At 36.9% G+C, this 17,094-nt stretch overlaps 1 protein-coding gene across 3 annotated transcripts in view; it reads right to left on the bottom strand.

Moving 5' to 3' along the window:
* Positions 1-1,533: 1,533 nt before the first annotated feature.
* Positions 1,534-17,094, bottom strand: part of LOC126263750 (uncharacterized) — a 498,031-nt gene continuing 482,470 nt past the window's right edge. For 2 of the 3 annotated variants that reach the window (XM_049960935.1, XM_049960937.1), the window contains one exon: positions 1,534-6,786. In XM_049960935.1, the coding sequence (XP_049816892.1) occupies positions 6,256-6,786 (531 nt within the window). In that variant the 3' untranslated portion in view covers positions 1,534-6,255. The remainder of the gene's footprint in view (positions 6,787-17,094) is intronic. The other variant, XM_049960936.1, reaches the window with a different exon arrangement.

The raw sequence follows: 17,094 nt of genomic DNA, 5'->3' as shown, positions 1-17,094 counted from the left end.
AGGCTAGAGTGGAGCAGATGTATGTAGACATGAAAATGTAACATTCAAAACTGGAGGACAGAAAATTGACTATACAGAAAACTTTGCACGGCAAATGTAGCAAACTAGCTGAGATCATGTATCAACTGTCACTGTTACGGATTAATGCAATTTTTTACCCTAGACATCCTCCACCTCCTGGTTCCCATCCCCATGCAATCTTAAAAGCTGTGGACAAATTAAAAATTATGACAAACAACTTCACTCGCTGTTTCAAGGAAGATAAGTAATTTAAATACCTGGATGGTAATCTAAGTCAAACATTGTTAGAGTTGGATGTGGCAAATACAGGATATAACAAGAATGTGAAACAGTTACATAAAGAGGCAGTACCTAAAACTCACAAATGAACTGCCCAGGAATTCTCAGTGACTACACCTACTTACCTACTTTCCCCAACCATGGACTTCAAGCATTAACCACGGAAAATTTACAACTCAGTGACTGTGACATCAGTGAATCACTTCACACTCACAGTGTTACTAGAGTCTTGCCTAGTGATTCTGCATTCCCTACATACTGTGGCATTAGGGACAATACCATCAATGGAATAAACAGTTCTGAAGGACCTCCAGTCTTCCTCCACAAAGCTCGACATCTAGGTATCAGACGGATATCTGATGCCAAATATCCACGACTCTGTTCACACATTACTTGGTGCTTCGGTATTTAGTGTTACAGACTGAAAAGACATATCTGCCGATCCCATTGGCTATGGAAGACATTTTCAAGATGGTCATCATAACTCCTTTTGGATTATATGATTTCTTGTACATGCCTTTTAGGTTCAAAAATGCTTTCCACAAATTTGGCCGTGTTTTTATCTCGTTTTCAAACGTAAGGCCTAACAGCTCAGTTCATGGAATCAATACTAGAAATAAGAATAATCTTCACAGAGATTTAAAGTCTCTTCTTTAGTACAGAAAGGTGTTTATTAGTCAGGAACATGCATTTTCAATAACTTGCCAGCAGCCTTAAACATTTTAACTACCACTAAAGTTCAGTTTAAGAGCCTAGATGATTTATTGGTGGCCAACTCCTACTCCACTGATGAATTTCTTAGCAGAACCATCTAATGTGTACATATTACTAATAATATCAAATAATGCGAGATGAGTATTATGTACAATTTGACTTCTGTGCAAATTCAGTGCAGTAATGAGATCATTGTAAATAAGTGTTGCAAAATGATTTTTCTATTTGATGATTCTTGGCTACAATAGTGCAAAATTATCATATGCACCTTAGTATATTGAACATTTGCATGTTTTGTACAAGATTGCTGTTACCCCATAAATGAAAATATGATGAATATTTTTGACTTATTCCACATCCATGAAGACCATTTCACTTGGGATCTGTGAGAGGTACATTAGCATATCTGTTTTTCTCAGTAAATATCTAATGTGTATTTTTGTTCTGCATCCTGGAAGATGCATAATGAAAGCAAGGTATCACACACATATAAATAAATTTTAACCAAAATTCTGTTACAATAATTTTATTCGGTAATCACAAATATGTACATATGAAACATACATCGCCATTCACACAGCTCTAATACTATTAATTGGCTGGCAAACATTTAATAAGTAGCTGACTGTGAATAAAAACATGTGATACGTAAAATGATGAAGTAAGTTTGTTTTGGTATCAAAATTGTACATAAACTGTTATACATAACAGTATCCTTTTCTGGCAAAAATCTAAGCCAGATACTTAGAGGGGGTATGTGTTGTAATGTGTCATGTAATGCCTTTCTACTTACAATTAACAATGTAGAAATATAAATTATATTTAACAAACATTCAAAACCATGTAAAATGACTCAATAAAAAGGAAGACAATACAAAAACATAATTTCAAGTTTGGAATTGGACTGATTCTGTATCCTGAAAGAAATATTCTATGCTGAGACAGTAAGTGGTTCTTATTTAAGTGATTTGTGTCAGTTTTCTTTTCTTTTCTTTTTTTTAAAGTTACAATATATACTTAAAAATGTGAACTGTAATAAGAAGTGCCTTTTGAACTGCTCTGGGATGAAAACCTGGACTGAATAATATTACACAGTAACTTTTTAGCCAATTACTTGTCATTTCCTACAATTTCAGTTTTTCCTGCTTTAATTTTGATTGGTCTAAACTACTGAAATCTTTTCTGTTTGACTTTCCTGTTATATATTGATATCGATCTAAAAATGCAGAAGTGATATGACTGACTGCATTGACAAATCAGTAATAGCTTGCCTTCTGTTAAAATTTACCACAAAAATTTTACAAAGGTTTATACACACATACATTGCACCAAAACACACACACACACACACACACACACACACACACACATATGAGGGAAACTGTTTCCTATGTGTAATAATTTCCTACTATATAAGTTACAAATTATGTACATAAATATATACATAATAAATTGCATATACATTTAAAATGGTACACATTTCCAGAAATAAACGAAGATTTTTTAGTTATAAAGAACTTGCTCACAGTATCAATTTATGACACATTAAAATGTGCCCTTCAACTATTAATAAATACACATATTTAAAATAACCTATTGGTTTGCTCCAGTCATTAAATGCTTTCCAGGCACTTATAATGACAGTATAATGCAAAATGTCACTTTAACAGCACCATATTATCTACAACTTGAACAGAAACTGAAAATATACTAAAACTTGAGGTACATATAAAAACACCACTCATCTTTGTGTAACTAGACAAACAATACAACAGCAATACAAAAATCTGACTGATGTAATGATTAATTTTGTCTGAACTAGTTATCAATTTCACTTAGCTTCATGGATAACAGCCGTGAACAAACCCACTATATTAGTGATGAATGCTATGCTCCATAGGATGTGCCTCCAACTTAACTGTTCATAATCACATCCAAAGCAATACCTTTCCAACTGTATGTAAAGTAAGCAGCTCAATGGTAACAAACACCTCTAGAACTGTTTAGCTTCTGTATTTATGGCTCCACTGAAGATGTCACTGGTCACGACGGGTACCATGTGTTTCAAATAATGTCTTTGGAAAATTCAGGTTAAACAATTTCCAACTGAATTTTCTTGAGGGCACACTGCAGCATTGAGTGACACTGACTGTGGGATGGCATGAGTGTATATTCCCCATGAGTAGCTCACTGGGCCGGCAGCTGTCCTCGGTATCAAGCTTATACCTATGGCAAAATATGCACTAGCAGTTTACCTACAACTTAAATGCCTTGAAAAGCTATGTGTAATTAAATGGTGGAATAACAAAAGTTAACTTGTATGTACAAACAAAAAAGCCTTCTCTAAAATCCATTACTGTTTGACTGCCATCATTCTTTATCTATGCAAGTGCATCATAAAGGGATAGCAAAATTTTGTTTACTTCAAAAAGCATTTATAAAATGCTTCTTAGCAAATTATAAGCAAGCTTTGTAGCTCCCTACTGAGAGTATGATGATAAAATGACAATCACCATGAATGAATATTGATATAAAAGATATGCAGAAAGCTGAGACTTATGAAAGATCAAAGCATAAAATGACATCAAATTAATATTGTAATGTGAAAAGTGATTTGATTACATCCTAAAGTAGCAAAGTGGCTAACAAGTATAGGCAACTGATAAATTTTGTAATCCTCATGGAAATAAAATGAGCAATACTCAGCAAGTGCAAAGCAAGAATATTTAACATCACTTGATATTCATGATTTAATGAAATCCAATAACCAAAACAATTTTACATTTTTCCTGAAAATAATAGTCTGTGAGTGCTAATTGAAGTATAACAGTCTCCCTTTTGAAAAGTACTGTGACCGACTGCAGCCAATGTCAAGTACTGAATCCAGAAGAATGTGCAGGTTTCACTAAATCTCGAAACCAAAAACTCAAACATAAATTTAAAATTTTGGATTTTTGAGACAAGACATTCTTGGGCTATAGCACAAACAACAAAAATATTATAGTCGTATTTTAGCGATAGGTTCGTGACTAACTGATGTAACCCTTTCTAGCTTCAGAAAAAGTATTACAAAATCCCAGTCATTGTAAAACTAAATAAAGAAATAAAGCTTCTGATCTGATTACAAGCTTTTCAGTAATGCAGGCAACTGCTTATTGTGAAACACAACTCCATCACCTATTTACAGTTTGTTTTATGATCCATGATTTTTATGTAATCACCAATAAGCACATTAGAGTATGAGTGCCCTCACACCTCTTACTGCTAACCACCAAATTACAGAATATTTTATGAACTTTTAAGTTGGAGGCATGTTATTGTGTAACCCCACACCATTTATCTTCTAGTGCACCAGTCAGATAAAATAAATAGTATGGAAATAAAGTTATAAACTAGATACCACAGTCAGAATTAGTAAACCCAGCAGTTTCAGTCTTACATGTAGACTGCATTTATTGTATATGAGTTATATTGCACAAAACTGGGACATAATATTATAAATGACATTCATAGACTACTGTCCACCATATGTTACTCATTTACCATGAATATTTTTATCATTTGGCAGCACAATGACATCTGTTATCAGTTCATTAATGTCTGTTTCAAGCATGGGCACACTTGAAACAAAAACAACTCATACTGTGCGTAATTTCTAGTAAAGAATGAAAGGAAAAAAGGGAACAAGGAAACATGATCTTCATAACATTAATACTTCCAAAAACTTTTCTATGTGCCCTATTTTCTTTTCTTTTTTTTTTTTTTTTTTGTATTATTTGCAACATTTTTAAAACATGAAAACAAGGATACATACATCAGCACTGTCTTTCCTCACTCATTTTCATATCACTGCACATTCATTTATCAACAACAATATGTTGTTATTGCATATAAACTATAGCACACTTCAAGCAAACAGTACCAAGAAGCCCAACACTCAGCATGTTATCCCTAGAGGTATAGCAACATACCTGATTTGACTTTTTCAAGTTGCATACTTTCTCACGAAATAATGCACAGATCACTGTTAAATAATTTCCAGTTTTCTATTTCAAGGACAAGACAAACCAAAAGTAATGAAAACCAGTATCCTTGAGGCTTTGTTTTTTCTCACCTCTGATGTTGATTGTCAAGCAAAAATATTTTCTGCTTATTTTTGTTGCACTGCTACCGACTTTTAGATTTTCAGTATCACACTAACAAAAATTCTTGTATGAAGATATCATTGCAAACCCTGTGAAATGGGGACCAGATAAACAGTTACTGACAAATATCTGCAAAACGTTGTTGCAGAGGCTATGAATAGAGCAGAAAATGTACCTGATTGCCTGTGCGTCTGGTGAATCTTTCAAGAACTATGTTCAGAGAATGTAATAACAGTTTTACACAACCATTTGATAACAGAAAAGTCTGTGTGAAATACAGACAACTGATGAGGAAAAATGCATCTACTAAACAGGGAAATCACTGAGCAGGTCTCTCTCTCTCTCTCTCTCTCTCTCTCTCTCTCTCTCTCTCTCTTTCAACTCACTTTTTTTTAAGTACCTATCAGCTGCTCAGCATTTTTCATTGACGTAATATAATGGTATTCATTGAAAAGGGTTTATAAAATCCACTTTCCCCTGGAATAAAGAGTGAGTATGTATGTAGATTATCAACAATTCATCAGGAAAAAACAAATTAAGACGTTTTTAAAGTGAGAGGCAACCTCTTCAAGCAGTTGACAGAAGGCCTCCACTGCTAAGTATCTTAATAGCATTCATCTGAAATACGGAAAGGCAAAGGATATATAATAAACTGCAGTGTGCAGTGCAGTCTTTAAAACATCTTTCTACTTAGCTGAGATTGATTCTTACATTAATAATACATGGACCAAATTATTGTAGTACTCTGTCTATCAATCAGGTCAACATGTAAAAATAGAATTAAAAAACAAGGGAAATGTTAAAAAGAACTAGAGAGGGTTATAAAATGAAATACCTTGAGAAAGGCATCTTGACCAGTTTACAGTATGTTAATGAGTTTGTACTCTGCATATGTAACAACTCTTTCGACACAACAAATATCAGTCATACAAATAGTTTTGACTGTATAACTGCAAATCAAAATAAATTTACTCTAATATGTAAACTGTCCACAGCCACCACTGTAGCCAACCTCATGCCCCACTATAGCTAGGCATGGCCAACACCAGGACAGGGAATGATAAGCTGGGAGGAGAGCAGTAGAATGCATAGTCCATTACTTGTTATAATCAACATAGACTCTCACTACCTCGCCTGAATATTTCCGCTGTGAAGGCATGAAGTAGAAATCAGGTTGCAAATCAGTAGGCCGCGAGCCTGGACCTCTTGCAACTCTGTTATCCTGGGTGTAATACCCATTGCGGAGCTGGTGGTTGTGTCGTGCACCACTTCCTCCACCAGGTCCTTGAACTGCTGTCCTCGGTAGAGAGTATGTAGTGCGTTCTGCAGCTGGCACTGATGATGCAGATGCTGGCAGTGGACGCTGCAGCGATCGTGTATTGTCCGCCGTGTAGCGAGACTGGGAGTGCGGTCGTAACGGTCCGGCAGATGTAGGTGCCACTGCCCTCGACTGTCCTGTTCCCATGCCACCAGTAGACATGCTGATCGCTGAACCATTTCCTGGTAATGTACCACCCCCAGAGCCAGGTCCTCCAGGAATCTTCTCTTCATGTTCAAATGCATCAAATGCATAATTTGTGTTGGCAGCTGAGTAATCCTTCCATGCAGAGTTTGGAATAAGATGGTCCTGAAAATGTTTTACATATAAATTGATGTTAAACTGTTGCTGTATTTTTTATGATTATAATTCTTTTTGAAATGTTCTTTATCAAGTATACGCCTACATTTATTATTGTATGGTAACAATGTGTAATAACTGAGTGAGAAGTAAAACACATCCCTTAAAAGGACAAAAAAAAGCACATGACACAGCAGGTAAACAAAGACAAGGCATTCTCACTCTCATCAATGATGACATCTGAATATCTGTAAGTCTTATGAAGGCAGTGCTGATGGAAAACGACAGGAATTTACTTGTCTCATTAAATGGTGAGAAAGTTGTAGGATTTTGTATTTCTTTTGCACTTTCCACAAGTGATCTGACATTCAGTCAAAATGTGTACAAATTTCTATCGTGTACAAACAACATTATAGAAATAAATTTCCTTTAACCTCTTAAGAATAAACATTAAATTTATGGAAGGAGCTTCAAAAATAATATCTGAAAACGTCAATGGAGAAATAACACAGCCAACCAGTTGCAAATAACTGTTTAATATATTTACCTAGGTTTCAACACCTCTAAGGTTGTCTTCATCACAATGAAAATTTAGAAGCACTATAAAATAATACATAGAAAATAAGTTTCACAGAAATATTAGCCAAGATGAAGAATGTCACCACATACAAAGGTTACTTACATAAAGGTACATTGCGAGATGGCAAAGTTTACAGCACACATTCTCAAGTAAAATTAAAAATGTTCCAGCCATTGGTATGTACACCCTACAAGGAACAGCATCAGACTGAACAGGCCAGGGGCTGCAACAAAAACAAGACACAGGTTGCCCGATAGGCAGCACAACTTGCGTCTTGTTTTTGTAGGAACAATGTAAGCCACTGGGCTGTTCAGTCTGATGATGTTCATTGCAAGGTGTACATACCAAAGGCTGGAACATTTTTAATTTTACTTGAGCGTGTCTGCTCTAAGCTTTGACTGTTGCCTTCTTGCAATGTGACTTTATCTAAGTAACTTTTCTATGTGGTGACATTCTTCATCTTAGCTAATATTTCTGTGAAACTTATTTTCTATGTACTGTTTTATAGGGCTTTTAAATTTTCATTCTGATGAAGACATCCTTAGAGTTGAAGAAACCTAGGTAAATGTATTAAACAATTATTTGCAACCAGTTGGCTATGTTACATCTCCATTGAAACTTATATACAGTTGCTGAAAGGCAGCCATATTCAAAACTGCAATATTTGCAAATGTCTTCAAATATTCGATTTTGGCATTCTGATTCAGTTTTACTAATTTCCACAAACGTCTTCACTGTATTGATCATTTTCTCATTTCTATACACTGTACAATTTGTGCAAATTGTGAATCATAACTTTTTCTGTTTAAAACATATGGAACAATGTCTAATCTGTCACTCCTAGCCACAAAAGCTGTGGCTGAATGATTTATTTCTATATACAGCAAAAGAGATTCCATGTGCAATCAATCATCACAGCACTTACAGTATCGTAAAACGGGGTGAATAGAAACAGCAGGGTGAATAGAAACAAAACTTCATATACAGAATTACTTTGAATACTATAAGGTTTTACTGGATATCAGTTTTAACTGTTATTGTTTTTGGGTTGGCAACACTTCAGACTAACAACGAAATTATGTTTTGTTGGGTTGGCAGCATTGTAGGTTGATGTTTATCACTTATATCTGTGTCGATAGTTTTTAAGTTGTTTTCCTACCTACTTTGAACTTCTCTAGTAAGTAAACGTGTATTCTACATATGGCAGTTAATGGCATTGTAAGTACTACATATAACATCTATATAAAACAGTTAGGGCTCGTTTTTGTTTCACTTTCAATGAAATCAGATATGTGAATTTTCAATTTTTTTAGGTTATGTTTATAAACTTTGCGGGGTGAATAGAAACATATAAATTCTGGTGTTTCTATTCACCCCACAATAACAAAATCTAAAAAAAAATGTATTAGTATGCCATATTAATACTATATAATTCTCTAGTTATGTTACATGCACAGCTAACATATCTTCCTTGTTTCAGAGTTGGTGTTCAAATGCGTCATGGAAATACAAACCCATCATAGGAGGTGGTTACAAAAAACACAGACCTAATCATATAAACAATGCCCTCTCTGACATCAAATCAGGGTTAGCTTGCGGAAAGCAGCTGAAATACATGGGACTCATTTTATCCTACTATACAGACACCTAAAAAGAGGCACCACCATTAAACCCCAGAGTGGACAAACTGCCTCGTCTTTTGAAGAAGAGAAGCTGTTTGTAGACAGATTGAAAATATACAGTGAATGGGGCTATCCTATTGACTTTGTGACCTTAAGACTTCTAGAAAAGGATTCTCTGGACAGAAGGGGGGAGGAAGTGAGAAGGTTTATGAATAATCTCCCTGGTCGTGATTTTGTGGAATCATTTATGAGGCGACACAAAGATCAGTTAGCTGTGTGAATGTGCCAAGACATAAAACATTCCAGAGCTGGTGTTACACCAGAAACCATCAACAGTTACTTCGATGAACCGTTAAAGGAATTGGAGAATGTGCCACCGTCTAATATAATAAATTATGATGAGACAAACCATACAGATGACCCAGAAAAATGAAAGGTAGTCACACGGAGGGGAACTAAATATCCCAAAAGGATCATGAACTCCTCACAGGCATCAATCTCTGTTATGTTTGCAGCTGCTGCGGATGGCACTATACTACCCCCTTATGTCATGTATAAGGCTTTGCATTTATATCGAAGCTGGACTGAAGCTGGGCCAAAATATGCAAGATACAATCAGACAAAATCTAGCTGGTTCAATTCATTCTGCTTCGATGAATGGGTCCTAACAGTTGCTGTCCCATACCTGAAAAAGCTGGAAGGTAAGAAATTTCTCATTGGAGACAATTTATCTTTGCTTCTGTCCATAGAATCAGTTAAGCTGTGTCAGAACAATTACATAAGATTTATATTCCTACCAGCAAATTCAACACACCTGACACAACCACTGGATGTGGCAGTTTTTTGGCCTTTTTAAAACTACTTGGTGCCAAATATTAGAAGAATGGAAGAAAGGCCCAGGAAGAAACGAGGCAACAGTTCCTAAGGATAAATTTACTCCACTTTTGAAAAAGTTGTGTGACTCCTTGAAGGAAAAAAATGTTATTGCAGGTTTTAGGAAATGTGGGATCGTGCCTCTAGACTGCAATAAAGCACTGTCAGTACACCCAGGTATACCAGTAAATGAAAACCAGGATAAGAACAATCTTGAAGAATCCACTAATGCTGTTGACAACAGTTTTAAAAATCTCTTCCAGAGGATTAGACAAGACCAGATTCCTAAACAAAGGAGAAAAAGGTCAAAAGTTAATGTCCAACCTGGCAGAAGTGTTAGTGTTGATGACTTTGAGGACATGAATGGGGAGGATGTAGCCCCCAATTCTTCATTTTACATCGATTCAAGCCCTTGTACATCTAAACATGCCAAGACAACCAAAAAATACCAAGAAAAACTGAAAACATCATGATTCATCATCAGAGGATGAAGATACATACTCAGTGCAGGACAGTGATGAAGACTTGATTTTGTCCTCTTCAGATTCTTCAGATCAAGATGAAAATACAGGTATCTCCATAAGCCAAGGTGACTATATGGTGGTCAAAGTATATGGTAAAACATCATCTTTTCGATGTTATGTTTGCAAAGTTAATTACCTTACTGACAATGGTTTTCTTGGAACATTTTAAAAAAGAGTTCCTCAAACCAAAAGGTTCACAATGACTGAAGAAGAATCTTTTGCTTCAAGAAACGATGTCGTCCTAAAATTGTTGTCGCCATTCTCTGCTCAAGTGCTCGTTTCAAAGATATGCAATGTTTTGAGGATGATCTTTCTGATTTAATGATTTATTAATAATACAATACAAGTCTCATGGTAAACAGCTGCGTTCAGTGTTTGTTCACCTTAAGTTCGAATAGATTAGCCATATGACACAAACATTTTTTGTATATTTTACTTACTTTTAAAATTGATAAACCATTATCATTTGAAATAAATGTTTTTCTGTTTATTTTATAATAGAAAAAATATATATTTCATAGCTTTTATCAACCTCTCTTTGCTTTTAAAAGAAACAATGATAGTTTTATAACACTGTTTCTATTCACCCCTATCTGCAGGGTGATTAGAAACACCATGTTTAACTTTTTTTTTAATTTTTTGAAAGAAAATAATTTGATAATACTATCATAAACTGATAAGAGCAATACAGACCTGAGTTTTTGGTAGTATTTTTTGTTTAAACTTGACAAACAATAAGTAAATTATTCAACCTAAGTTCAAATTTGTTGCTATTCACCCTGTTTTACCATAATGTAATTCCTATCAATATTGCCAGTAGCATTAGGTGGCAGAAGGGAACATGGTGAATGAATGATGGGGTATATCATAGCTGAAAGAAACAAATCCAACAAAAGTGGACTTGGAAGAGATCAGACAAGCAAAACAATAATGAAATAATCAACAAGAAGCAATACTACGAATGTGTGTGTAATGCAGGGAGTGACCACGAACTAGTTTGGCACTTTTCATGTTCAAGTTCAACACTCAGCAAAAAGGAACATTGTACTCCTGATATTGATGAACTACAGATAAATTAGTTATCATTTTAAATAACTCTTCCTTAAAAACCTGACCAAATAGATAACTTGAAACTGTTAAAGTTAAATGTCTTGGAAAGAACTACAAGAATTCAGGAAGAATATATATTCTCAGAAGCAAAACAAATTATTTCGAACCCTCTCACTCACTCAGTCAGGAAAGACAATCAATGTAGTGAGATACCTGTGATTCTAATGCAGTATGAGAAGAAATAAACAAAAAAGAACATAAGGAAATTTAACAATCACCTCATCATGTAGATGACAGACTAAAATCAAAAGAAGAAAATTTTGAAATGCAGGAAGGCAATTTAAAGTAGCTTGAATTAAGAACAAGAAAGAACATTATTTCATATATAAGCACGATATCACTAGCACTTTTTCCATTCATTCATGTATCATGCTTTGCATCTCCGCAAATGAAGGAGAGTCTTAAAGATGCAAAACAACTTAAGTCAAGTTATACATCAACAAACACAAGCACCTATTACAGACTATTTAAGTTCATTATACTGCCAACTATTTTTGGCTAGTGCTAATCTACTCACATAATTAACACTGGGAACTACTTCTAGTTTAATTTTTAACTTGTTATCAGTCAGTATATAAGGTTCAAATGGCTCTGAGCACTATGGGACTTAACATCTATGGTCATCAGTCCCCTAGAACTTAGAACTACTTAAACCTAACTAACCTAAGGACATCACACAACACCCAGTCATCACGAGGCAGAGAAAATCCCTGACCCCGCCGGGAATCGAACCCGGGCGCGGGAAGCGAGAACGCTACCGCACGACCACGAGCTGCGGACGGTATATAAGGTATATTAGTAAAAAGAAGGTACTTTGGGAGGAAAAAAATCCAATACCTTTATCTTGCACTGCTTACTTCCTGTCTTATTTCCCCTTACTTCACACTAAACATTTGTGTAATGATCTCAGAGACTGCTGTTACATGTTTGTATAATGAAAAGGTAAAACTTGTTTAAATTGAACATTAATATAAACCGAATTTACATGACAAAGTCTAAATATTCTGATAAATCAGAAGAGAGTATAGTGCCATACTTTTTTACTTTTTTTTTGTACAATGTATACTGACACACTATCTTAAAAAGAAACAACTTCCTTGGACAGCAATACTAATGAAATATTTGATGTAATGACCACTGATGTACACGTCACACTGTGTCAAATTAAAAACAAGGATGCTCCAGTAGAGGAAAAAATAAGATACCTGTTAGAAGCAATAACAGTAGTCATAAATAGAGTACTGAGACTGGGAAAATACTACGCATCTGTAAAAATGTTGAAATGGTGCAACTGTATGAAGAAGAATGTTGTTTGAAAGTTCAGCAAACATTTTCAGTCTGGTTTATGTTCTCATCAGTCACAGAATGCCTTTAATATCCAATCACCTATTACCTTTACTCCTTCCATTGTGGTACTATTGCTCAAGAAGGGCAACACAGAAAAATCTTGAGACTTATCATCCTATAAATTATCTGATTAATGTCATAGCGAAAGTACTTAATTAACAACAACTGGTCTTCTACCAACCAGTCATATAAGAAGGATTTTGCAAATGTTTATCAAACACTGACCATAACTCATTCAAAAAACCATGGAAAGCTACATCAACATAAATCAAACATTCACTGATTATTGCAAAGCACTTGATTCAATGGACTAGCAGGCAGTCATAAAAGTCCTTAAGAATTCCATTGTCAGTTGGAAATATATGAGCATTTTGGATCACCTTTCTGAACAGGCAATAACATGTGTCAGGTAGATGAAGACCTCATTCCTGACATGATCCCAGTAGTCAAAGAAGTTCAGTATGGGGATACAACACCTCTGAATGTGTTTACCTTGTCCACAAAAGTTGCTACTACAGCTGAAGAATGAGAGCTACACTAAAGTTTTGAGTCCAGATATCCAAACTGTTAGAACTGCCCACAAAGCTAATGAAGAAATAGCATGTGAAGAATAGAGTTTGGCACGATTCACAAAGCTCAGTTCATCCTGATCAACAAAGATGTTCCTACATAGCTAAAAACAAAACTGTGCAATAATTGTTACCTGCCAGTAATAGCGTATGGTATCGAAACACTGGCTCTGACAAAACTGAATGTTAATAAGTTACAGCACACACATAAGACAATGGTGAGGTAGATATTGGGCAAAACCTTCAGTGTCATCAGAAAGAAAACCATAGACAAGATACACCCTTAGGAGAGTTAAGACATTGAAATGGCAATAGCTTGGTCACACGGAGAAGCAAAGCTTCAATAGGTGATTCGACAAGATTGTTTGATGGAGACCTTGAGGACACCCAAGAGGTGTTGGAATACTAAGAGGAAAATATTTTCCAGATGATTTTTGACATATTCCACTTCCATGTGGACCATTTCACTTTGGAGCTGTGAAATGAACTTTAGCATCTTTTGCTCTTACAATATGTTCAACATCCCTGTTGATTTTCTCACTATGGCTCAACAGATCAAAAAGGGTGCCTAATTTGATAGCTTGATTATATGAAGATGGCTGCTGAAATCACATGGGCACCTGAGAATTCAGTATCAAATTAAATTCAAGAATATGACAAAAGAATTAGTGTCTAATCCTGTTTTCTAGTCATATTCTGGTACAAACATTATTTTGCAGTTTCAAATTCTTAGGACCTCATGTACAGCTGTTGTACTCCTATATATGATCCTGATACAAAAATAATAGGTGTCTCTTTAGAGTTACCAGGCACCATTTTCAATTTAGTTTTTGAGCAGTATAAATAGATCCTTTCAAATAAAAAGTGTGCATGGGGTATTCATTACAAGCAAGATGATGATGTCTATATTGCAATGTTAGTGTCCAATCACTATAGCAAATCAGGTTAGTCTGGGACTATATTCAGTTGATACATTATTACTGAATAGGTTTGCAAACAATGTGATGTGATGCTATATCATTACTGAAGCACTCCTAGAAACACTGACTATCTTTCTGTTTTACTTTTACTGTCAATAAGCATCCTTGACCTGAATAACACACTGGCAAAGTAAACTGAAAACCTCAACAAGGTGGCAACACTATCTTCTGTACACCAGAGAAATCAAGAAATGAAGCAGCAACAGCGTGCTCTCCAGTATTCTTACAAGTGGGATGCTCATATGCTACATATCTATAGGCCAGTTTCTTGCATATCTCAACAATTAAACATTCATCAACACTTTTTTTTTGCAATACTTTTACCCATTATCACTGTGAAAGCATGTATTCGCAATATATTGTGTTTTAATCCGTGCTTCCTCTGAATAAACCACCGGCCTCTTTATCAATGTTGACTTTTATACAGTATGCTTTTTTGAAACAATTTAATTTGATTGGCATTTGCTGACACATATATTCTCTCATATTTTCAAAGCAAAGCCCATATGCTAAAACAATTTTCCCAGTTTCTTTGACAACCATGAAGACCTGGTCTATGAGATAAAAGCTGTGACTTTGTTCAAAGTTAATATTTCTTTGTAATGTTCATAATATTGACAAAAATGCTGCTTAATAACAAATTCATCAATGGGATATTTGTGTGCACTTTCCTTCTTCTTCTTCTTCTTTAGGGCATATATTTGGATCCCACTATGTACAGCCTCAGTTTCTCCTGCCCTAGTTTGCACACACTCAACGTACTCAACTTTTAACATTTTGCTTCCACATGGTACTGCTTTTTGTGTCAGCACTGTCACTTCTTTCTTCTACTCGTCATAAATAAATTTAATGATATTAATAGCATGCAGTCACACCAAACCACAAAAGTATTTTCTGTGATCACTTTTCATGGTTGCACTGTGAGGTAACAATGTGCACAGTTTTAGACTGCATGTGGCTTTATTTAGTTAACTCCTGCTGCAGGCAGATCTCCAGTTCACTTTGCTGCGTAGTGCTTTAAGTTGCTCTATGAAAGGAATATATAGAACTTCAGTTCAGACAATATTATGTTTGTTCTGAGAACCAAAATGTTTTTCATAGACAGTGAATGTTATATGAAATACACCACAAGCAGAATTACACTCCTGGAAATGGAAAAAAGAACACATTGACACCGGTGTGTCAGACCCACCATACTTGCTCCGGACACTGCGAGAGGGCTGTACAAGCAATGATCACACGCACGGCACAGCGGACACACCAGGAACCGCGGTGTTGGCCGTCGAATGGCGCTAGCTGCGCAGCATTTGTGCACCGCCGCCGTCAGTGTCAGCCAGTTTGCCGTGGCATACGGAGCTCCATCGCAGTCTTTAACACTGGTAGCATGCCGCGACAGCATGGACGTGAACCGTATGTGCAGTTGACGGACTTTGAGCGAGGGCGTATAGTGGGCATGCGGGAGGCCGGGTGGACGTACCGCCGAATTGCTCAACACGTGGGGCGTGAGGTCTCCACAGTACATCGTTGTTGTCGCCAGTGGTCGGCGGAAGGTGCACGTGCCCGTCGACCTGGGACCGGACCGCAGCGACGCACGGATGCACGCCAAGACCGTAGGATCCTACGCAGTGCCGTAGGGGACCGCACCGCCACTTCCCAGCAAATTAGGGACACTGTTGCTCCTGGGGTATCGGCGAGGACCATTCGCAACCGTCTCCATGAAGCTGGGCTACGGTCCCGCACACCGTTAGGCCGTCTTCCGCTCACGCCCCAACATCGTGCAGCCCGCCTCCAGTGGTGTCGCGACAGGCGTGAATGGAGGGACGAATGGAGACGTGTCGTCTTCAGCGATGAGAGTCGCTTCTGCCTTGGTGCCAATGATGGTCGTATGCATGTTTGGCGCCGTGCAGGTGAGCGCCACAATCAGAACTGCATACGACCGAGGCACACAGGGCCAACACCCGGCATCATGGTGTGGGGAGTGATCTCCTACACTGGCCGTACACCACTGGTGATTGTCGAGGGGACACTGAATAGTGCACGGTACATCCAAACCGTCATCGAACCCATCGTTCTACCATTCCTAGACCAGCAAGGGAACTTGCTGTTCCAACAGGACAATGCACGTCCGCATGTATCCCGTGCCACCCAACGTGCTCTAGAAGGTGTAAGTCAACTACCCTGGCCAGCAAGATCTCCGGATCTGTCCCCCATTGAGCATGTTTGGGACTGGATGAAGCGTCGTCTCACGCGGTCTGCACGTCCAACACGAATGCTGGTCCAACTGAGGCGCCAGGTGGAAATGGCATGGCAAGCCGTTCCACAGGACTACATCCAGCATCTCTACGATCGTCTCCATGGGAGAATAGCAGCCTGCATTTCTGCGAAAGGTGGATATACACTGTACTAGTGCCGACATTGTGCATGCTCTGTTGCCTGTGTCTATGTGCCTGTGGTTCTGTCAGTGTGATCATGTGATGTATCTGACCCCAGGAATGTGTCAATAAAGTTTCCCCTTACTGGGACAATGAATTCACGGTGTTCTTATTTCAATTTCCAGGAGTGTAGTTTGGTCTAACACAAGCAACAAGATACAAAAACAAACTTTTACAAACACACACACACACACACACACACACACACACACACACACACACATATGCATGCACACAAAGGCAAAATACACTATATAAATCACATTAATGGGATATTTTC

Source organism: Schistocerca nitens, chromosome 6 (assembly GCF_023898315.1).
Source record: "Schistocerca nitens isolate TAMUIC-IGC-003100 chromosome 6, iqSchNite1.1, whole genome shotgun sequence".
Taxonomy (NCBI): Eukaryota; Metazoa; Arthropoda; class Insecta; order Orthoptera; family Acrididae; genus Schistocerca; species Schistocerca nitens.
This window is presented reverse-complemented; position numbering and strand designations above follow the sequence as displayed.